Genomic DNA, 16392 nt, shown 5'->3' on the forward strand with positions numbered 1-16392 from the left:
GCCCTCGAGAACTTAGTGAGGGCTATTGGTGATATAGGTGCCCGGGCCATGCAAAGTGCCCCTGGAGAAACAGGTCACCAGAGATGGAACTTCACTGGGGAGGCCTTCAATTACGCCGTGGGTGGTGATGTAAGCTGTACCCACTGTTCCTGAAACTAAGTTAAATAAACAGATGGAAACCCAGGAAAAGGGAGGAAGAGAGAGCAGAATTGAACGGAGGAGAAGAAGATGGGAGAACTAGACCAGCAACGAAAAAGGCAGGAGTGGGGAGTGTCATCACAGAGGGGGCAGCAGTGGAGGAGGAGTGTGGGGAGACCTGAGGGAAGGAGTCAGGACAGAGATGAATCGATAGTCTGCACGCAAAACTGGGGAGTCGTGAGGCTGGAGGCTCAGACAGGAAAAACAGCAACAGCAGCAGCATAACCGTGTAACAAGGGAAGGAAAGAGGAAGGGAAAAAGGAGGAAGAAAAGAAAAAGCAGAAACAGCAGCAACTACAGAAGAAGAGGGAAGGAAGATCCAGGAGGAGGAGCTGTGCGCAGTGGCAGGAGAGCTACAGCCGCCGAGGGGCTCAGGCTTCCTGGGCACTACGAGCCTGCAGGAAGCAACAAGGCCTGAAGTGTCAGTCCTGGTGGCTTCTGCAGATGAAATGGAACCCTAAAGTACACCAGCAACCAGTCCCCGGGGCCGGGCAGGAGGCGCAGGAAGAAGCGCCGGGGGCGGAGACCGGCAACCCAGCCCAGCCCCTGGCTTGCCCGGCCTCCCGCCGTCTCTCTCTCCTTCCTTCCCTCCCTCTCTCCCTCCCTGCCGGCTTCCTCCCACCGCTGCCCGCGCGAGGGGGGCCGGTCCCGGCCGGGCCGCGGGTTGGGGGAGGTGCTGCCTGGAGCCGGGGGTGGAGCTGGGCGCTCGGGGATGTACCCGGGGACGGGCGGCTGGACCCGGACGGCTCTAAATTGGCCGGAGGGGCCCTTCGGCGGCGAAGTTCCTAGCTGGGGGCAGAGACGGCCCTCGCGGTTGCAGGAGTAAGCGATCCCCTGTAGCGAGTGCGTGAGACGAGGAGTCCGGCGTCCCTGCCATTCCCGTCGCCCTCCCCGCCTGCCCAGCCCCACTAGCTCCTCTCCTGGCCTCCGCGTGTCCCCTCGCTATCACCCCCATCGCGCCCCGTTTCGCTACCGCGGCAGTGCTGGGTCCCCTGGCCCTGAACCTGACCCTCCTGGCCTCTGGCTTCCCCTGCCCCCCCTGCTTGCTTCGCCACTGCCCCGGTTCCCCTTTTCTTCCCTCACTAGTTACCTCCCTTCTGAATTCCCGATGGTGCCTCTTTGAGACCTTTTTTTTTTTTTCCTCTCCTTCCTTTTAGATTGGCCAACGGCTCGTTTCAACCCTGCCTCGTTGGTGGCCACTGGAGAAGCGCGGGGGGCTCCCCAGACAGCCGTGGGGACAAGTTAGAGCCAGCACTTTACCCCGGGCTTCGCGTGTAGCTTCCCCACCCCTGCCCTCGGTGCCCTGGTGTCTGGAGCGGGGGTGCCCTCTGTACATGTTCCACCACTCGGGCAACCCTCTGGGCTTGTGTTCCATCTCGCTCTTGCTTCCTGCACGGTGGTTGAGGGGAACCACTTTGCATTATGTCCCGGTATAGCTACCGAAGTCTGCTGGACTGGCTCTATGGGGGCGTGGACCCCAGCTTTGCAGGCAATGGGGGCCCCGACTGTGCTGCCTTCCTCTCTTGGCAGCAACGGCTGCTGGAAAGTGTGGTGGTCCTGACCCTGGCCCTGTTGGAGATCCTGGTGGCCCTGCGGCACATCGTGAGGCAGACGAAGGAGGACGGTAGGGGTGGCCATGGCTGCCAGCCAGAGCAGGTGACCCAGCGGCCAGAGGAAGGCAAGGAGAGCCTGAGCAAGAATCTGCTCTTAGTAGCCCTGTGCCTGACCTTCGGGGTGGAGGTGGGCTTTAAGTTCGCCACCAAGACCGTCATCTACCTGCTCAACCCCTGTCACCTGGTCACCATGATGCATGTGAGTCTGTTGACATTTTCCTCGGCCGCCTCAGTGATAAGAGTTATTTGTGTGCTCAGGACATTTTGCAGAGTAGAGCACCTCATCTCTGCGGGAAGTGGGACCCTTAAAAATGACTTTCCAATGAGTAGCTCTTTCTGTGCGAATCTCAGATTTGGCTTGCTTTCACCTTTGCACAGTGCATCTGCCTCACAGTGGAGGGGGGGGAACACAGTACCTGAGCCCTAGGAAAGACTGGTGCTCAGGCTGGCAGCCCTTCCCCTCTCAGCCCTGCTCTAGCCTTTCACCAGCAGGAAGTCCAGCCCCATCCAGGTGCCCTATCTGAATCACATCTGGGGACTGTGCTTTAGCCTCCAGGCCCTTTGCCACGGTTAATTTCCCCGGAGGCCTGGTGACATTCTTTCCTGGAGGTGGTCACATAAGATTCCTCGTCTCCACCGTGGTACTTTGGGGAAGTACTTTCACGAGTTTCTCTTAATTATTCTTTGATTTCGGAGTTGACGCTGTTAGAGTGAGGTCTGCCTTTGAATTCTGAGGGTTGGAGCAGCACCAAGCTCCTACTAAGTGCACTGGTTAACTTTGGGCTGGCGCTGTCTGTCCTTGGTGAGAGGGTATTTATTTTTATGCATCTCTCTCTGACTTATCACTCTTATTCGATCTTCCGTGGTCATTGTCCAGGGGTGCTCAGAGGGCTGATTTATTTACCTCCATTAGTGGTGCTAAGAAAAAAAAAATGGGATTGAAAAGGAAAGTTGCTAGATACATAAAAATAATCTGGGTGAGGACCAGGAGTGTGACTGTCTTTCTGTACTCGGCCTGTGTGGACACATGTTCTAAAACTATCAAATCATGGAGGTGGAGGAGGAAGAGAAAAAGAAAAACTTTTTAAAAATTTCAGGTTGTGGACAACCTGGTGTGTTTTACTCAGGGACACTTTTGAAACCTGTCATTAGATTAGCATCTTTATTGCTTTTGTATTTGTAGAAGGTTATTCTCAGGAGACTTGTGGTAGCCTTCTGTGGGACAGGAGGTTAAGATTATTATCTCCATTTTACAGGCCTGGTTGGGGCCCAGGGATGGGGAGGTCACTTGCCTGCAGCCAAAAGGTGAATTATCATCTGGGTTGGAAAGCTAACCCATCTTCTTTGGGGTTGCAAGCTGTCAGTGGATTGGCAGGGTAGTCTCTGTGGGGAGGGTGCTGATCAGCATGGTGCTGCCTACTTGTGGCTCGAATGCTTGCTGGCTCTGTGTTCTAGGAACTCCTTTGATTGCAGGTTTTTGGCCTTAGTTTCCCAGTCCATAAAATGTGAATAGCCTCAAGCCCTTCCCATTTTGCAGATGTGGCAAGGAGGTGTGGGTAGCTTTGGAATAGAGGCTGTTATTGATTGGGTGGCTCTCAGCATGGAGCAGGGCTGGAGCGGGCAGCATTTTTTTTTTAAAGGAAGGGCTTCTTGGGAAGTGATGCCATTCACAGGAAGCCCAGGGCTCTCCCAGCTAGACTTTCAGTGTAAATTTGAGCCAGTCTTCTTTCTTTTTTATGAATAGGCTTTTTGTAATGAGAGGAAACAACACATCTCATCCACTGCTGTGTGAGGCTCTGGGGACAGGAGTGCTTTTTTTGGATGGCAGGTGGTAAGGGTCAGAGGGTGCCTTTTCCACAGAGGGGTCTTGAGGCCTCTGGCAATCATTTATCTAGAAGATCGACAAAGGACTAAATTCAGCCTTACTGGAGCTGCTGCTGGTGTGATTATGTCAAACCTGGCAGCACCATGGATTTTTAGTGGAAAGGTTTTTAGAGGCTTTTAGAAGAATCTGGAGACTTAGTTCTGGCATTAATTAGTTGTGTGACTTTGGGGAAAGTATTCTTCCTGGGCCTCAGTTTGCTCATCTGCAAAACGAGGCAGAGTTGGACTCCTAGCTCATGACTGTCTTACGTTCTGTGATTGATTCTTTTCTTCATAAGCAGTGGCTGGGATGCAACAGAGAGCTATCCTAGAAATGCTTTTGGCCTCCTCAGCCAGAAAAAGGAAACTAGTTTCTTCTCTGCCAAGGTCAGGTGGCTTTCTTCATCTTTTCATCCTTGTTCATCTTTTACTCCGTTTCCCCAGCAAAGTCAACCTGACCAGGTCACTCTTGGGCACATGTGTAGATGATGATGGCACTTAGGACTCACTCCTACAGAGTGGGGGATGTTTCGGGCACTATGGACTGATTCCTGTCACCTGTGCATTTTCCATTGTTCTGTGCTTAGCTCAAACTCTGAACAGAGTCATGCTGAGGGATTCTTGAGCCCACCCAGTATTAGACTCCCTTACACTTAACTCCTAAGTCACACTGCTCTGTATCATTTAAATAGTAACTTCTGGTCTACTGGGGGAACTAGCCTGACGAGTCCAATATTCCAGACCCTACCTATGGCTCCTCTTGGGATGCAGTAATGTATGGATTTTAAAAAAGGTACGAGTATTTAAAAAAAAATTACAACAGATGGTTGGAATCAGTTTTCTGACTTGGTTGCAGCAATGACTAATGATAGTAAGTATGGTTAATAATACCTTAACATTTATCTAGCACTATACTGTTTATTATAAGGTACTTTCACATGCATTATGTTATTTAGGGTTATGATAAATTAGCTTGGGGCTGGAGAAGCTGATGTTAAAATGTTTCTTGTGACTGTGTATATTCCAAAGGGGAGAAGTCGAATACAAAGAAATGCCTCAGCAAGTGAATTAGCTGAATTAGGCTGCATTATGGCAGTAAATTGTATGGAGTTCAGAGGTCCTAATAAGGGAAGGGAGACATTAGCTGAAATGAAAGGGATAGCTTAACAGAAACATTTCTGATGTGTGTCTCGCAACAGGATGACTTAATTTTGGCTTTATAGAAAGGCCTTGTTCCTCAGAGTCAGTGTATATTTGTCTGTAACAAGGACAGTATTGCTTAGGCCAGGAAATAGAAGAGTTGGAGGGGGAAATTGGTTAGTCTCCTCATCTTCCCATTTTCAGTCCTTAAAATATTTAATCCCAGGATCTTCCTTGTTAACACAGACCCTAATCACAGCCATGCTGCCAGCTTTAGAAGCATAAGGAAAGGCAGCTTTTCTGTCTGAGTTTTGTTCTTGATTAATATTCCTGCTGTCAGGTTTCTTTTTGGTCTTGTCTTATTTCTCAAAGGCCCCGGGACTGTGGACTGATAGAGGTTTGTATGACTTAAGCAGCACCATTTCACACCTAATTTCAAGCCGGAGGTGCTGAAGGTTCTCGGGATCAGTAATCACCAAGATTAGCATACCATCATTAAGCTCCTTGCAGAATATCAATGGTGTTTACCATTTATACCAATAAGTATTTCTTCAAGCATGGCTAGTCCCCTTGTGGATATTATTTTGGCAGGTGTGGGTGACAGGAAATGAATTTACTGACTGATTATACTGTTTACCAAAAATCACCCAGCCAAGTTAGCAGGCGTGGCTTAAGAACTTTGCTGCCACAGTGGCAGCAAAGGGGCTTAAGTAGGAAGAGATTCTCATAGCTATTGAAGTCCTAAAATCTATGTTTCTCAGCAAAAGAGTTAAATTGCCAGATAATTTGACTGATTTTATCTGTAAAACTGGTGGTCTTAAAATAGTGGCCGTTTACCTCCCTTGTATGCAGTTAATATATTGTCTCTGTCTTAGAAACTTAACAAAAAGATCCCATTTTAAATATCTTGTCTAATTGTCTAGTTCCTGATGTTTTTGTATGTGTCTGTGTCAGCAACGCAACTCCTGATTGGGCACTGAACTTAGTAAGGCATAACATATGCCATTTAACCCTTGATGTCATATGCGCATAAGGCCGGCTGGATTTAATCTGGACATTTGGCAAATAATAATTGATGTTATCATCCCGAGAGCCCCAAGCCACTGGTTTTTAGTCAGTAATACTGAGTGAGTCCCATTCTTTTTTTAGGGTTGCCATATGCTATTTGATTTTCTGCCTTCTTTACAATATATCGGAAGTCTGATTTTTCACCAGATATGGTTTACGTGCTTTTGGGTCACTGTTTGATTTTCTTATTTTCTCCCCCCTTGCTGAAAGTGTAGAATGGCACATATTCAAAACAGTCCTGAACTTTTTTTGACAGCTTTTGGAACTAACTGAACATACACCAGTTTGTTCCATTTGCTCTGTGATGGATTTGTTGTAGAGAAAGCCTGATGAGTTTAAGAAGTAGGCTTTTTGTGTCTCTCCACCCTCCTTGACTTCAGACCAGCCATACCTCCTCATCCCCATCTGTTGTCTGGAGCACTAGTAATGACTCTTGCTTGGAAGTGATGTTGGTGGGTAATGGGTACAATGAGGGATCCAGCCATCTGCTAACAGCTTATCAGATGGACTATGTTCCTGTGTCATCAGTCTAGGGAGACACAAGGGGACGATGTTTATATGGACCTCAGCAGTGAGGCATGACATTCCTTTTTAGTTTATTTTATTTTTCCTCTCAAGGAAGTTTGCAGAGAATTTTTCCATCTTTCATTGTTACAGTCTTTTGGGGGCATCCATTGTAAAGAGAAGTGGCGTGGACTGGTAGATTAAACAACCCACACACAGCCCTGGGATTTAATATTTACAATGCTAATTTAGCTCATGGCTTGCTACGGAACCGGGCAAATTATTTAACTTTTTCCTATCTCCATCTTCTCGATGAAACAGGACACATGGAAACAAAACATTTTAATCCTCTGAATAAGTATATGGTTACTTAAACACACTTCAACACTAGTGAAGCTGGACAAAGCTGCTCAAACCTGGCAGATGACCAATATATTTTTTACCTCCGACTCAGAAACTGACAAACCTTAACTCCTTTTCACCTTTCTTGATAGCCATTACAATCCATTCCTCTAATCATTTCTGTTGCTTTTCTCTGGATCCTCGCCCATGCCTGTATACCCTTCTAATGCACAGCCTATGAAATTGGACACTGTGACTATTACCAGAGGCCCTGTCCACACCCCGCAGAGAGGAAAGATGTACTTGCCAGCTTTTTCTCGCCATGCACCTATTAGTATGACCCAGGATGGGGCTTGCTTTTAAGTAACAGTATGTCGCTAGCTCCTACTCACGGGACGATTCAGAGGGTCTCTAGATTTTTGTCCCTTTGCCATAAATGTGCCACCTTCGTCACTGTCTTTGTGGGATTTGTCATGTGTCCCTCCCCTCTGTAGGTATTCCTCTGAAGATTCTTCTCTGTGAAACTTTCCAGATGACCTTGACCCAACTCCAGTTATTCCAGTCATTCTAGTGACACCTCTTGTCCTCTTTTCCCAATCCTCCAAACATTCCTCAGACTATTTGGCTCTTTAAAGTATACCTTTGTATACATGTAGATAATTCGGTAAGAGTTTGGCTGGGTTGCTTACTTTAGCGTTTGTTCAGTCTCCCCCATTAGCAGGAGTACTTTTTTTTTTTTTTTAAACCAGAAAGGAGTAGTTCTTTTTTCTTTGTAATTCCCGGCAGAGCTTAATACAATACCATACATGCACATTAATTGTTTAATATGTGCCTGGATAATGCTGACGGACTGACTGACAGAGCCCACTTTTTTTCCCCCTTTTTTCTTTTCCCTTTGGTAGCCCTGTCTATGTTCCCTTGAGGTCTCGTGAACACAGTTCCTATGTCTCTTGTGCCCATTAGGAGAATCCCTTGTCTGTTTTTTGAAATAATCAGAGGAGAGAGGTGGTTTTAGCTCCAGCTCAGACATCTTTTTTGTTGAATTTCTACCACAAAGAGCTGGTCATTAGAACTGCAGCCTGTTCTCTGCCCAAAGTATCTGCTCCCTTTCATCCCAGTGAGGAAATTATGCTGTTGGATCATGGTCTTAATCTCCTGGTAGACATCTGGACAGGCCTACTTTCTTTTTTTCCTTTTTAAATAGCATATAAAAAATTTCTTAGTGTTATTAGCTAGTGACTCACTTTCCATTTTTCTCCCTGTAAGTATTTTTCAATGGGTAGCTTATTGCCATCATGCCTCATTGAAATACCCTCTATAAGGAGAGCCAAGTTTTTCAACTTCTCCTGGTCTTTCTTATCTTTTTTAGTTTTATTTTTTTTTCAGGTTACTGAAGTATAATTAACAAAGGAAATTGTGAGATATTTAAAGGGTACACATGATGGTTTGATATATGTACACATTGTGTGACAGGATCCCCCACATCATGTTAATTAACACATATCTTTTGTTAAATTGAGAATATCTTGTCTCAGGTATTCTTCTTCTGCCTATAACTGGCTGAGTGGACATAAAGAGTCTATGGATGCGGAGAGCAGTGGTTTCCAAACTTTTTTTGTGAAAAATTCCCTTGGAAGCTTGTTATAATGCAGATGCCTCGCTCTCTACACAAGGTCTGAGTAGGTATAGGGCAAGGAGGGGGATTCGCATTTATTACAAGCTCCCAAGTAATTCTGATGCCAGTGAGCATTGGACCCTACTTTGAGAGGCATTATCTATTGGCTAAAGTTTTAGGTGGGAAGTTAGTTCAAATGTTCATCCTGTCTGGCATGACTGCCCTGTGGGCAGGGCATTTAGTCTTCTGGTAGCACCTCAGTATTTATGTAGGTGTAAAATAATGTGGCTGAAATTAGAGGTTGAAGGCCCCAAGTTATTGTGAGTTGGCTTTAAAGATCTGGTGACTTGTTTGATGACTGGGAGTTGTGTCAATGTTGTGTTTGAGCTAGGTTTTTTTTTTTAATCACCTTCCAGTCCTTCTACATCCCACTCCCTTCCTTCTAGCTTCTAAGATCTTCAGGAACTAATAAAAGGAAATATTGACACATAGTTATTGCATGCTAACAACTCTGTTTGCAGGACCTTGCTTTAAATGCTCTTGGGAATTTATTCATTCTTAAATCCATTCAGCAGGCGGTTATCCAATGCTATTATGTGTCAAACACTGTGACAGGCACTGGAGAGTCAAAGATAAATAAGAAACATTCTTTGCCTTCCGTTGCTCACGGTTTAGATGAGACAGGCAAGAAAAGAGGTTAACTAAATTGCAACATGACATGTACAGTAACATTTGACACAAGCATAGAGGACAGAGGGTCTTTTATTTCTAGTGCAATTAAGAAAAGCTTCCTAGAGGAGGTAACATTTCAGCTGGGTCACGAAGGAGATACCTTAGATCCCTGAGAGCCGGGACCCTTGCTTGTCTTGTTTTCTATTCTAGTGCCTCCAAAAGAGCCTGGCTTATAGTAGATGTTCAATGAACATGTGTGAACGAATGAGTAGTAGTTCATTATATGTTACAGGAAGGAAAGAAATTTAAGGCATAGGAAATGAAATGTGCAAAAGCACAGAGTTACTTCCTCTTTCACAGGAAAGCATCTCAACTGTAACTCGGAGTCATTTGCATAATATTATCAGGGGCAGATTTCATCTTATTCTTTTCCCTTGGCAAGCCAAGTAAAACTGTAGGAATGCCTTGTCATTTCTGGGCTGTTGTTAAGAAAACTGCAGTTGCCCATGAATCCCTGATAGGGGGCTTGTGAGATGCTGTTCTCTGTGTTGTCCCAAGGAGGGCCCACACTGTCAAGGACAGACACAAAGAACATTGATGAGAGTGATCGGACACTAAATATAGAAAATGAGATAGCAGACTTCCTACCTGCAACCAGAAGATGATTTTTAGTGGTTCATAGGATGGTTGCTACCCCACTAAGGTCCACAGAAGAACTGACGAAATGTGATGCTATCCTATCTTTTTTCTTTTTCTTCCCTGTTTCCAAGTCTCTCCCCTCACCTACCCCACCCAAGCTTGCCTTCTTCTAGAGTACTCCAAGCTCTAAAACAATCCCTTCTATAATTTAAAATGCCTATGGCATCACAGGAGGTGATAACCATGAGGGAACAAGGAAGAAAGCGGTTCCATGTAAGAGGTTCATACTGAAGTGTGTTTGGCTCATAGACTCAACTGGGCATGGGGGAAGAGGATGGGTTATAAAAAAGGACCTGTTTCCCTAACTTGGTCTCCATTTGGTGGAGTGTGTCCCAGTGTTTTAAAGCAGTGGCCTTTCACATATTCCTTGCCCAATTTTTGGCCTCTTTCCCACCCTGCCCCACGCAGAGAACTGGGGTTATCAGTGTTTTGCTACCTTACTTGCTGACCCTCCAGGATAAGTCTGCCTCTAAGGTGCTTAGGTGCAGTGGTTAAATCCAAAGGCTTGGAGAGGACTCCTCCTCTTCTAGGCACCAGCAGTCCTCTTTGTTTACTCAGATCTCTGCCTACTAAACAGGGCATGGCTTACACATCTGGCAGTTCATGGTGTGTCAGGAGACTTTGACCTGTTGCCAGCCTGAGATCCTGAAGGGGAGGGTTTGGAAAATCTCTAGGTTGGCTCTGGTTCCTTTCCAGTAACTGTTGGAGGAAATGAGAGAGGGAAGAAGATTGTATCGAGTCTTGTCTTGGGCCAGGTGGTTCTGAAGGAAGGGAATGGATGGCAGGAGCCAGGAGGTTAGAGTGGGCTGGCCTGTTTGGCAGAAACAGTTCAAGCTATTCCCTGTGGGCATGCGTTTAGGTGGGTAGAAAAGGGAGAATCAAGATTATCTGGAGGAGAAAAGAAGCATGAGCCCATTCTAATTCCATCCCGATGCCTTCAGTTTCACTATTTCCATCATACATTAGCGGTGGCATAAACTCAGAGTGTATTTTGCTTGTAAATTGAATCGCCTTTGCCAGTCGACCAGCTGTGTTTGCAGAAAGACTCTGGCTGACTGTGCTCTGGCTGTTGCTAGCAAATAGACATTTCATTCAGGTGCTGATTAAATAAGGCGCAGAGCTGGATTGCACATTAAGGCCCTTAACTATGGCTCTGGGAGCCCTGGGTAAACACTTATTAGATGTTCTAGGCAGAGCATTAGGAGAGGCCGCTGGATATGAGGGGCTTTCTTCAGAAATCAGGTTGAGGGAAAATGGAAGTGATGAGAGACTTTTAGAGTCTTGATCCTCTTTCTAGATGAATCAGATCTAAGTTCCTGGCATGTACACAGAAGGGCTAGACAGGCTTCTTCATTGGCGTTCACTTGCCAAATTCTCGCTGTGACCCTGTAGAGTTGGATTGAGACGCAGCAGGAAGCCTAAATGGGGCAGTAGACATGCCTCTTCTCCTAGTGCAAGTTCAGCTTAGTGGATTGAGCTTTTGGGGTATATTTCCTGAGTTTGTATTTGAGCTTCATCACTATATGACCTTAGGCATGTTACTTAACAGCTCCGAACTTCAGTTTCACTCATCTTTAAAATGGGAATAATTATAGGACCTACCTAATAGGGTTGTTGTGAGGATTAAATGAAATAATTTAAATAAAGTATGTAACAGAAGGTCTGGCTCACTGTGAGCATGCAACAAGTGTTAGCAGTTTTCCATAGTAGTAGTATTGCTGCTATATATTTCAAGGTGGCAGTGGCACACTGGATAAGAGTACAGACGCTAGGGTGGTAAAGGCCTGGGTTCAGATCCTACCACTAGCTGTGTAACCCTGCACAACTTACTTAACCTTTCTGAGCCTAGGTGTCCATATTTGTGAAATGGAATAATAATCATATATACCCTGCAGGGCTGTTGTGAGGGTTAGAAAATACTAATAAAGTACTTAAGATAGTATATGGCACGTAGTAAACATAATAAGTTTTAGCTCTGATGATGATGATGAGCATCATCATTATGATGGTAGTGGCTGCTTTTTCAAGTTTGGGTTTTTGATGTTGGGATAAGATAATAGAGATTAGATATAGGAAGGCATCTTTAAGAAGTTCACCCAAGAAGAGGCCCCCTGGCATCTTTGTTTCATGCAGCAGGCAAAAATATTGGTTTCATGAAGCTGGTACTCACATAATCTCTGTGGGGAAGAAGTGCTTGGCTATTTGAGGCCTAAGGAAAGTTTCGTGGTTAATTGGAAAGTTACCTTAAATCACCCATTCTTTCTGAAGAATTTAGAGGATGGCTCTGCTCTCACTGGTGGGAAGCTTGGCTTTCCAGAGACCTCTGGGCTTAATTATTGCTGCTCTTCATCAATGGGCTGGCTCGATGGTACAAGCTATCTTGAGATGGTAGCCTAGGAAACCAGTGAGTACATGACAGAAATGTGAAAGGAGTGGTTTGGGGTGGTTGGGCAAATGAAAATTTTTCACTTTTTCATTCTATTTCTTTTGATTGAGGGGAGTGCATCGTTCTCAAGTGCCACCTGTTTACCAGGGTTAGGTAATTATTGGAAGAGGAAGAGCTGCTTCCAGAGCTCCTAGGAGAAAGGCAGGTTTAAAGTACACCAATATCTTCACTGAAGGAGAAGCACAGTTCGGTGGAAAATGTGCTGCTCAGGGGAGTAGATTTTCATTGTTCCTTGCCTTATACATCTACAAATGGACAGAGAAAAGAAACTCAGACAATTCTTCCTATGTCTCTAGGATATGGTAAACTTCTCTCATTTTCAAGACCACCTACTCCTTTTCAGAACTGACTTTGCTCTGGGGCCTAAGCCACCAGTCAGTAGAGGAAGGCCCCCTTTATGTACAGCCTTGTAAGGCTGAAGACTTGGTCACGTGACTTTACTACCTCACCCCACCAATGCCACTGGAAGGCTTCCATGCATATTCTCAAGCATCGTGGGTAAATAGACAGTTCCTTAGTCTTAGAGTTGAGAGAAATAAGAAGGCTAAGGTCATGTTTTCTATAATTATCCTGGTTCCCCAGGAGAGCTGGCTTAGAGGGCATTTCTACAACAAATAGTAACCCAAAGAAACAATTTTTAGAAATTAGCTGTGGAAGGTCATTTGTTCCAAGACCTAGGGGAGGTTGTAACAAAGGGTCCTCTTCGTATCACCACTGTTGCTTGTCGGTTGGTTTGCATTTGTTAAGAGTTTCCTTTTTTAAGTCCCAGGCACTTGAGCGTGTACAGGCCTGCCACTGTACTTTGTTCTCTGCACCCTACAGGAATGTGCCTGAGGGTCATGTGCATATGTACCTTATTATCTTCAGCACTTTTATATCCAGCCCCTCAAACTCCTGCCACTGCAGGCTGCTGCCTCACGTGGGCCTTTCTCCCTATTTCCCAGGGCTCCCAATCCCAAAAGGAATATTAGGGCACCCTGAGGAAAGGGAATGCATTTATCTTTAGATTTCCATTCTGCTGCACGGCAGCTCACTGGACTATCCAGTTCAGCTCTCCTCAGGATAGCCGTGCAAGCTAGCACCAAGCCAAGGTCAAGTTTGTCTGTGGAGTTTCTGGCCATTGAGTGAAGAGAATGGATTGACCCCCAGCCCTATGGCTGTCCTCCCTGGGCAGGTCTCTCAGGGGTTGCTGTCTTGGGCACAGGAAGTCAGGAGTGACCTTTAGGCTAAGGCTGCATTAGATTTGTGGTGAAAAATGTGAAGCCTGCTGAGACACAGGGGCTCCTCACTAGTTATGTGATATTTGACCACACATCCCAGCTGGTACTGTTTGCTCAGATGGACACATGTGGAAACCAGGCTAGGATCATCTTCCTAAATTTCTTACTCCCTGCTTGGGTCTGTCCTGAAAAACAATTTGCAAAGTACACCATGGTCCACACCTATTTTTTTTTTTTTAATCACTCTTTTCCATGGTCAGTTGCAGCAAACTGAGGATTAATTCTGGCTTCTCACACTTATTTGCTCGTTACTTTACCTTGGGGTTGGGTTCTCGTTTTCCAGTCATAACTGTCCATTGACGTTAAGGACAATTGGTGCCACTGTGCATTCAGGGTTCCCCTCAGATCTTTTTAACACTGTTAAACCAGAACAGGGTCAGATGGGCAGAGAAGAGTGAAATTTAGGAGGAAGAGTTCACTATACTTTTTGTTTATATCTGTACACTCTCTGAAAAGTTAGGAGTAGGAGTGATAAAAATACTTGTAACATTTTTGAGGATATATTATGCTCCAGGCACTGCACTTTGTATACTGCCTGTACATTACCTCGTTTGCAGCCTTCCACGAAGGTCATTTTTGTTTTATCTAATTCTTTCCCTTGGTTCTAGCCTACTCCAGCTTTGGTTAACTATAGATATTGGATAAAGTATTCTAGCAATACTACCTTAGATTGTTGAAATAGCAGAGTGATGCCAGGTCAGAGCTGAAAGAAACCTCAGAGACTATCTAGTTTGACTTCTCCCTCATTTTTTCAGATGGACAAACTGAGACCCAGAGAGGTGAAGAAACTCGCCTAAAGTCATACAGCTAAATCGAAGCAGAGCTGGGTCTCCTGACTACCTGTTCACTGTCTTTCTATAATACCACACATGGTCTCTTTCCACCCCTAACCATTCCAGCATAAAAGGACCTGGACTTTCATTCTTGCCCACTGGTAGAGAAACAGAAATCTTGTGTTTTTTGAACATCATTGTCTGTTGTAGCCTTGTAAGTGCTCTTATGACTGCAGGCTACCTCTCTACCTGATTGTTATAGCAGCTGCTTTTTCAATGTGTTTTTCTGCCCTTGCTTCCTCTCTTCCGCAGAGGAGCCTAGCCCTAATACCCCGGTTGCTGGCTGTTTGCCTTGGGCAGGTAGTCCAGGGAAACGTGTGCTCAATGAGCCTATGTGTAGAACCCTGTGTGTTCTGCCATGAGATAACGGCTGTTTGGAAATGGGACCCATTTAACTTGGGATATAACTGAAGTCATCACTTCCTTCCTCCAAGTAGAGGTCTGCATCTGATCCTAGTGAAAAGTATTGTATGAGGCGTCGGGCAAGGGACCCACATCAGAACCCAGAAACTTTGTCTAGCAGAAGTGACAAAGGCCGAAGAGGGGGAAAAAAAATCAAAATAATCTACCATCCCAGTGAGGGAGAGGCAAATTCATCTTGGTAAACAATGAAGAGTAATGGAAAGAGCACTGGATTAAGTGTCAGCTAGACCTGGGCCTTGGTTATAGGGTTCATCACTGACTGGTTGGCAGAACCTAGTAGTTTTGGCTAGTCAGGAGCCTCAATTTTCTTATATGATAAGACATATAATGTAGTAGCTAGGAATGCAGGCTCTGTAGCCAGACCGACCAGGTTCAAATCCCAGCTCTGTTGCTTTCTAGCTATGTGGCCTTGGGCAAGTTAATTGACATCTCTGGGCCTGTTTTCTTCTCTATAAATTGGGGCTAATAAAGTAAAGTATTTAGAACAGTGTCTGGTGCATAGAAAGTGCTTAGTAAATATGTGTGATGCCCGTTATCATCTGTAAGATAGGGGTGACCTTTGCCCTTCCTGACTCATAAGGTAAGCATGAGCATCAAGAGAAATAAGGCACGTGGACAGTGAGTTCTATCTAAATGGGAAGAGTCATCTTTTGAGAGCATGAACATTCAAATATTTATTAGCCCATTGTTTCAGGGATCAGATGTTCATGGGTATTTCTTTAGTGATGCAGCAAAAGGGAAGAATACTAGGTTTATGTATTACATATATGCTGAGGCCATCAAGCAATGCATATCATGCTTTTTCCCTTCAAGTGTACTCAAGGGTGCTCGAAAGCCATGCATCCAAAGTAAAGTGATTGGAAGATTTGAAATGAAAAACAATGATACTCTTCTCTCAGTGCTGCTGTCTTAGTTAATGACACTGCAGTCCATCTGGCGACTCAGGTTAAATCCTTTGAAACCCTGACACATTTCTATTCCACCCTTTTCCTCCCATCATCACAGTCTGAGTCATCTTGATTCTGTGATTCATTATGTTTTCTATCTGTTTCTTCCTTTTCTTCTATGATTCTTGTCCCCTAATTCCTTGGTTGTTTATCATTGTCGTCGCTGTCATCATCGTTGTCCTCGTCATCATCATCATCATCTGGCTTATTACAGCAGCTTCTCTTCACGCTCTTTCCACCCTTTATACAACTGTTAGAATGATACAAGTAAAACATATGTTGGGCTATGCTATTCCTTTGCTCAAAATCCTTTGATAGTTACCTATTGCCTTACAACTTATGCATATACAACAGGTCCTTGAATAATATCATTTTGTTCAATGCCGTTTGTTATAACAGTAATGAGATGTCATAGGAACTTAACTCTTGTTTATATCAATTAGCCTAGGGTAACGTTGGTTTCCTTATATGTTGTTTAACTGCAGTTCCAAGGATCTATCCATAACATTAAGTGAGGACTTACTGTACCTCATGCTGTCCTGGGACAACTTTGCTAATCAATCATAGGCATGCTTTCCCAATAAGTCTCCATGTAGGTTCAGATATTTCTTAGCATAGCATTTTAGGCAGCTACTATCAATCACTTAGAGTTGGTACATAGGCTAGGTCTGGCAAGTAGATAAACCCTTTAGAGAATTGTTCGTGTACCTTTCCCACTCTTTATATCGTGTGTTCCTTGAATGTAAGGT

At 45.0% G+C, this 16392-nt stretch overlaps 1 protein-coding gene across 6 annotated transcripts in view; it reads left to right on the plus strand.

Annotated features, from left to right (window-relative positions):
• The first annotated feature begins 867 nt into the window (after positions 1 to 867).
• Positions 868 to 16392, plus strand: part of TMEM164 (transmembrane protein 164) — a 182220-nt gene continuing 166695 nt past the window's right edge. For 2 of the 6 annotated variants that reach the window (XM_039874738.1, XM_039874739.1), the window contains exons 1-2: positions 870 to 1020; positions 1356 to 2010. In XM_039874738.1, the coding sequence (XP_039730672.1) occupies positions 1621 to 2010 (390 nt within the window). In that variant the 5' untranslated portion in view covers positions 870 to 1020; positions 1356 to 1620. Of the gene's footprint in view, positions 1042 to 1355; positions 2011 to 16392 lie in introns of those variants that run through there. The other 4 variants (XM_039874740.1, XM_039874741.1, XM_039874742.1 and 1 more) reach the window with 3 other exon arrangements.

This window comes from Pteropus medius, unplaced genomic scaffold (genome assembly GCF_902729225.1).
Source record: "Pteropus medius unplaced genomic scaffold, Ma_sr-lr_union100, whole genome shotgun sequence".
Classification (NCBI taxonomy): Eukaryota; Metazoa; Chordata; class Mammalia; order Chiroptera; family Pteropodidae; genus Pteropus; species Pteropus medius.